Source organism: Juglans regia, chromosome 14 (assembly GCF_001411555.2).
Source record: "Juglans regia cultivar Chandler chromosome 14, Walnut 2.0, whole genome shotgun sequence".
Classification (NCBI taxonomy): domain Eukaryota; kingdom Viridiplantae; phylum Streptophyta; class Magnoliopsida; order Fagales; family Juglandaceae; genus Juglans; species Juglans regia.
In genome coordinates, this window is record NC_049914.1 from 20,587,405 (window position 1) to 20,594,514 (window position 7,110).

Consider the following 7,110-nt stretch of genomic DNA (forward strand, 5'->3'; position numbering starts at 1 on the left):
AAAGTAAAATGAATGGTGGGACTATATTTTACACCCTCTAACTTCGACCGTTTTTAATTTACACCCTCAATTATGCAAACTATATTCCCCAACAAGTAGCTTCCAACAAGGGCCCCATATCACTTGTGCTGGTTGTGATAACATCAATGACCTAAAACCAGATATAATTGGCTTCTCAGCTAGTAAGGAAAACTAACTTTAAAAAACTATCACTACTTGTATTAGACATGTGGATAATTCAGTTAAATCTTCATCAACTTGCACTTGACCTCTTTTGTGAAGAGAGATTTGAAATGTTGCAAAGCCAGACTTTCTCTCCAATCCACATGTTGCACCATCCAATCAAACCAAAGAGAAGCCATTATAGATAAATAATATAATCAGCAGTAGAACAAATGTATGAGAAGGCTACCTTTTTACTAGGACCAGTTGAAAGATCACCAATTTCTACTATAGAGCTCTATTATTGATTGGAAGAGTTATCATGATTTTAAATAAAAGTACATACGTATTTAGTATCAAATCTGTTATAAGAAAACTTATGTCCACGATCTAGATCTCACAAATCCAAATCTAACCCATAAAAATACTACACAAATATTACTCCATTCAAGCATCCACATCAAAATAAACCCAAAAACAACAGCGAGAACAAAAATCCAATCGTAGAAATCAAGCCAAGACCAGAAAAAATAACAAATTTAGCAAAATAACAGCATATAACAGACCCAAATAAATAAATAAAAACCCCACGTTTAAAAACAAACCCAAAAAAGAACCTAATCCTATCCCACATGCTTACAGATCTAAACACTGTAAAAAAAAAAAAAAAAAAGATTTGGAAGTGTAAATACGAACCTTCGGTTTGTCAAGAACTAACACAGAGAACATAATTTGGTTTTTTTCAAGTAGAAGACGACGGCCACGAGGAACAAATATTCGATCGGCAGGGGAAGAGTGACAGGAGGTAGGGTTTCAGCACGAGAGAGAGAAAGAGAGAGAGAGAGGAAGACGACGGAGCCACGACCGATAAGTGAGAAACTCGAAGCAAAGAGAGAAGAGAAGAAGACGACGGAGCCACAAGTGAGAAACAGAAACTCGAAGAGAAGAGAGAGTGAGAGAGAGGGAACGACGATGAGTCGATGACCTAAGGAAATTGAGAGAGAGTGTGAAAACAGAGCGAAATCGAATGAAAACAATCCGGAACCCGCTTTAAACACCCGCATCCGGACCTATACAATCCGGAACCCGCTTTAAACACCCGCATCCAGACCATATAGGTCCGGGTTTTATAATCAGGATTTCGGCCCGGATTTGATCTGAGTCGAAACCCAAAACCGGTATCCGGGTATCCGGGTTCCGGACCTGGCAGGAAAAAAAATCCGACTCAGATGAACAATCTTACTCCTATTATGAATCTCGATGATAATGTCACGGTTGATATTTTAATTAATCCACATACCGCGGAGTGGAATTCTAGGTTGGTTAGGGAAACTTTCTTTGTTGATGAAGCTGATTTAATTCAAAGTTTACTTCTAAGCCCTTTGCTGTCAGCAGATGAATAAATATGGTATGATACTTCCTCAGATTGTTTTGATGTTAAGAGTGCCTATCATTTGAAGAATGAAAGATCTATCAAACACTCATGTGGCCTTTCTAAGGTTAAGACTAGTGAAAAATTTTGGATGAGAATATGGTCTTCCCATGTTTTTAATAGTGTTAAAAATTTCATGTGGAGGGCTTGCAATATTCTACCACCAATAGGTTGTAATATTTCTAAACAAAAAGTTTTGGATGATCCTAATTGACCTCTGTCATTTGGTTATTGAAACTATTGAACCTATTATGGGAGTACTGTCCTTCTACGAAGGATGTGTGGGGAAGTTGTTGTATTGTTTTACAAAAATCATCTCTGCATTCTTATTTTTCTAGACGAGTAATAATAGATATAATCTTAAAGTATATAAGTTTTTAGCACTTTTTTTTAAAAAGAGTAATGTCTACTATTAAAAAATTAATTTTTTTTATATATATTATTTATTTATTTATTTATTTTTTAAAAGAAAGTGCAAAACTTACATATTCTAAAACTGTAAATATATAAATATAAGTTTTTTTTAATCGAAAAAAAATTATTTTTTTCTTCTTTTTAACTTTTAAAACACCTCTATCCCATACAACACACCGGCATATTTTTCCGGCCCATCATTTACAAAATACATATCCCTCATCTTCTGAAACGCATGCCACGTTAGCAAACTGTCCGAACCGGCCTGGTGGCATTTTCCAACCGCCCGATCGACCTCGAGGGTTCTAGCGACCCGGTCCAGTCCACCATACAAGCTCCGACAGAACTTCATCAGGTACTTGACGTCATATACCCTTTGCCCGAAGAACACCCTCAAGATTTTCAAGAATTCCTCCAATCCACTGGGCAGGCTACGGCGGGTGAGGATCTTCACCAGGTACCCGAAGTCGTAGGCACTGTGGAACGTTACCCAACTCACCGAATCATTGCAGACGAGTCCCGACGACATCATCAACTCGGCAAACCGGGTGGAGTCGATTCCCTCTTCCTTGTTCCTATCGAAGTCAATCCCCTGCCGTCTCAGCAATTCGATCGAGTCTGAGGAGTGGGCGTCTCGGGCCACATCGAAGTCGCTGAAGTTAAACTCCCAGATGAAACGGTTCCCGCCACCGAGATCAGGAAGGTTACCGGAAGCGTCGGAGAGCGTGAGGCCCACCTGAATGAGGTTCAAGACGTCAACGTTGGATTTCAAAAGCCGGTAATGATCGGCGGGAAGAAGCTGGCGGTAGTAAGGCTTGGTGGGTTCCACCGGGGGTCGGAAAACCATGCCGGGGAACTCGGTATCCATGGAAATAAAAGGGTAGCTGTCGATAACGTCCCTTATGAGCTCGAATTCGGAGTCCAAATTAGAAGCCCAGACGTCCCGGATCACGATCGGTTTCAGACACGGAGTAGGATCTTCAGAAACCATAGTCAAATCGACAGTCAGCCGTCAAGCGGCTTTCAGAATAGATGGAGCTAGTGTTCGATATCGGAGAGAATGAAAAAAAGAAGACAAAGACGAAGACGTTCTTCTTGCTATCTTGTCGATGTATGGGGCAGCGGTGGTGAGTTCGGGAGGGGGGAGGCAGTGGGTGTTTATATGGAAAGGGCGTGGAGTCGGACAAAGGGATGTTGCTTGGAAGGAAGGAGAGGGATTTCTGTGCAAGTTGAGAGGTGGTGGGAGTGAGCGTGTGCGTGGGGTGGGGTGGGGTCTGAGACTCTGAAACTCGGACTAAAAAGAGTCTTGATTCAACGCGTTTGTTTGCTTTTTAGGTTTGAACGAGGCAACTTGCCGATCACAGTGACTCGGTCCGTGTTGCCTTTTCCTTACTCAATTTTTGGGCTTATCCTTTTCTTTTTGTTTTTCTATTTTGTGCACGTTTTAATGACACTTGAAATTTAATACTGTTGATGCTATAACATGGCTGCTGATTGCCAATTAAATAACAAACACATGGCTCCTGATTTATATACAGAGTAGCAGTGAGAAATTGTTATTGATTTGGTCAAAAGGTTATATCTTTGATTTTGATTTTGATTTTGATTTCAATGCAAAATAATTTATTTTTAAATAAAAACCTTGTGCTCTCAACGTTTCTCTCTTGTTGTGTTGCTTAAGACCTCGTTTGATTATACAGATGAGATGAGATGATAAATATGTTAATAAATAATGAGATAATTTGTGAATATAAGTGAAATGGTTTGAATTAAGATGTTTTATAGAGTTTTGAGAAATAAGAGTAAAAAAGTTAAATATAAATATTATAAAGTTAAAATATTGTTAGAATATAATTTTATATTATAATTTTTATTTTGAAATTTGAAAATTTTGATTTTTTTTTTTTTTGTGTTTTTTTTTAAGTTTATGAAATTTATAATAATTAGGTAATGAATCTAATGATTAGATGAAAAAGTTTAAAATTTAAAAATTAAAAATTAAAAAGTATTTGTATTTGAATGATTTTGGATGTTGAGATGAGACGAAATAAAATAAAATAAGATGATTTATTAAACCAAACGGGACCTAAGTGGATAAGTTTTTTTTTTTTTTTTTTAAATGGGGCCTAAGTTGGTTCTCTACCCTTGCGAGGATTGAGCAATAGAAGTTTTGAGAATTCAAGAGAATGTCAAATTTAGAGAGATATTAAGAGAGGTCAATAATTCTCACTATTTCTTAAATGCCTTGCCTTCGGCATCCCCCTCCTTATGGTTAATGTAATGACTTCAAGCATGACCAGCTCTCATAGTGTGACAGACGGTATGTTCAAATCTACAATAGGAAATTACAAAAAAAAAAAAATCAAATAAAGATATAAAAAAAAATAAAAGTAAAAAGTTAATATGATTCCAATTGCCATTACAAATGTAATTAGTATTTTTGTTATAAAAAATGTTTTTTGGCAATACGGTCCTTACTAATTCACACGGGATTTCAAGTGCCCCATGCTACTCAAGTAAGAGTGTAAGCACTTCACCGCTTCACCTAGCAGCACTTCACTTCTACAACTTTAGATATTCAAATAATATTTGTACGTTCTCTTATAGATCAAAGAGGGTAATGGAATTTTTATTTTTATTATATAATAAATATTATTTTATATATAATATATAAATGAAATAGAAATAAGAAATAGAATAAAATAGAATAAATAAAAAATTGAATTGGATTCGATTGGATGGAACTAATGAAATCGAGTGCAATGCTAAACCCAATTTCATTTCTCATTAAATTAACTGATCAAGTTGCTTTGCGATCGAACTTTATTTTGGATTTCAATAATTTTTGCTAAAAAATTTAGACATATTATATTATTATGAGAATAAATAACTCATTTAAACCAATAGGAAACTACGTCTTTTCCTTTCCAAATCTCCAGAAGCCAACAGTCTAATAGATGCCATTTAGACTTCCAGAAGGCAATAATGCCAATAAACCCTAAAGGCTAAAATCAAACCTCACTCTCGTCTCTTCCTTGCCTCTATGCAGACTGCCTCACTCTCTGCCTCGCCTCTTTGCCCCACTCTCGTCTTTGCCTCTCTACCTCTACTCTCTGTCTCGGACTCTCGCCTCTCTTCCTTGCCTCTCTGTCTCACTCTCTACCTCGCCTCTCTGCTCCACTCTCGTCTCTACCTCTCATCTCGGACTCTCGCCTCTCTGCCTCGCTAGTCACCGCCTTGCCTCTCTTCCTTGCCACACAGACCTTCAGCCTCACCTCACTGTAATGTTTCTCCATTTGTTTTTCATTTCATTACTTGTTAGATTTAGATATTCATTTCAGCCATGTGACAGAGAACTAAGACCTAATCGAACCAACAAATTTTCTTTCTGATAAGAGAATGAAAGAGTGATTCGTGTGCACTTTGAATTTGAGTTTCACTCGCTTGAATTTATTATACAACTCAACAACCATGTATATAGGACCCAACTACTTTCAAGTTTATGTCATAAGTATAAGTATATGCAAATTGTTGGGTTAAATTTTTGAGATTTTTTTTTCTGCTTGAGATGAAAGAATGAAAGTGGTATAAAGCTCACAACTTTATACATTAAAACAGAAGGACGAAGACTTCTATCACCATTAAAGAATGTCAACAAGTATTTCCTAGTCATTCCACAATTATAGAAAATACCTACAAAAAGTTGGTGTGCTCAACAGAGGAACTCAAAGAACATATACAATACAACAATGGAGACAAATAATTCTAAATATAATTGAAAGAATACTTTAAAAAAATATTATTTGCACACTTTTTGTGTTACTGAAATTGCTAGCATTTTTTGTTTCTAAGTTTGGGAGAATATAAAAAAAAAAATTATCAGTGAAATGTAGAGTCTTGTGTCCAGTTTAGTACTTCAGATCTCTTACAAGCTTGAAACCTCCTTTCTATTCTCAACTATAGATTTTTTGAAGCAGTTTTTTTTTTATTAATAGATTTTTAATGATAAACTAACATTTTAAAAAATCGAAAAATCATATCGCACTGAAAACTGATAAAATCGAAGATGCCGATTTAAGAGGGTAACCGGTGCATAATCAATTTTAAAAAATACAAAATCGGCTCATATTAATTCAGTCTTAAATTTTATCTAAAATTAGACCGATTACACCCCTACCAAACACCATAAGACCAATCAGACTGAACCAAAGCCGTCCGAACTTTTGATAGTCCAAAAAAATTAGTCCGGTCCAAAATAGTTGTCCAAAATCGATCGTACCGGACCCATTGCATCCATAACGTTAAGTTCAGTGCAGTTTTGGACCATTTTCACTGAAACGTCTGCTTTATTTTTTGGACCATGACTCCAAAGTTGGTCCACAGCCTATAATGAGCGAAAACCGTACATGGCCCACAAAAGGTAAAATCTGAACTTGTATTTACAGCCCAAGTAAATGGGCCCTAAAACTCGATTATCGGACGTGAATTAAGATTGTTCGATCAAATTCAAGATAAACTTGATTTATAAATATAAAATTATGATTAATTATTAAACGAAATAATTTGTAAAAGAAACTCTTGAATCGAATCTTATAAACTCGTGCAGTCCATATATGATTTTGTATTCACTATGTTTTACCGTAAATAAAATCTATATTTGCAATGAAAATATCTCAAGTATGTAAAGGATGAGAACCAATTATATTACTAATACAAATACTTGTAAAAACTCAATTTTGATTTGTCAAAATTTGCAAATAAAGTTATAAGATTAATATAAATAGTAGTTATGGTCAGAATTAACTAGTTTGTGAATATGCCCAACTCATTCGATAAATAATTGAAATCTTGGGAACATAAAATATAACTCGGTAATAAACTCGAGCTTTCCTCGTCTCCGAATAAAATTAACATGAACAAAACTTTATAAAAAATTATTCACTCCAAGTTGATTTGTTTACACATTTACGAACAAATATATAAATATGTCATTCTTAACATAACAACACTCTTTGTTACTAAAACTGCTTACTTGCAATGAAAACTAGTGTGGACGACAGGGCTCCACCACCCTGCCCACCCCGTCCACAGACAGGGGGCAT

General features: G+C 35.7%; 1 protein-coding gene across 1 annotated transcript; it reads right to left on the reverse strand.

The window, feature by feature from the left end:
• Positions 1-2,097: 2,097 nt before the first annotated feature.
• LOC109021262 (probable CCR4-associated factor 1 homolog 11) lies at positions 2,098-3,277 on the reverse strand. The gene has a single exon (XM_019003864.2). It carries the CDS (start codon positions 2,997-2,999, stop codon positions 2,157-2,159), a length of 843 nt encoding a protein of 280 aa, XP_018859409.2. The 5' UTR covers positions 3,000-3,277; the 3' UTR covers positions 2,098-2,156.
• Between the last annotated feature and the right edge of the window lie 3,833 nt (positions 3,278-7,110).

Excerpts from the sequence above, each read along its gene's own strand:
- LOC109021262 (XM_019003864.2), bottom strand. The coding sequence starts at position 2,999 with ATGGTTTCTGAAGATCCTACTCCGTGTCTGAAACCGATCGTGATCCGG.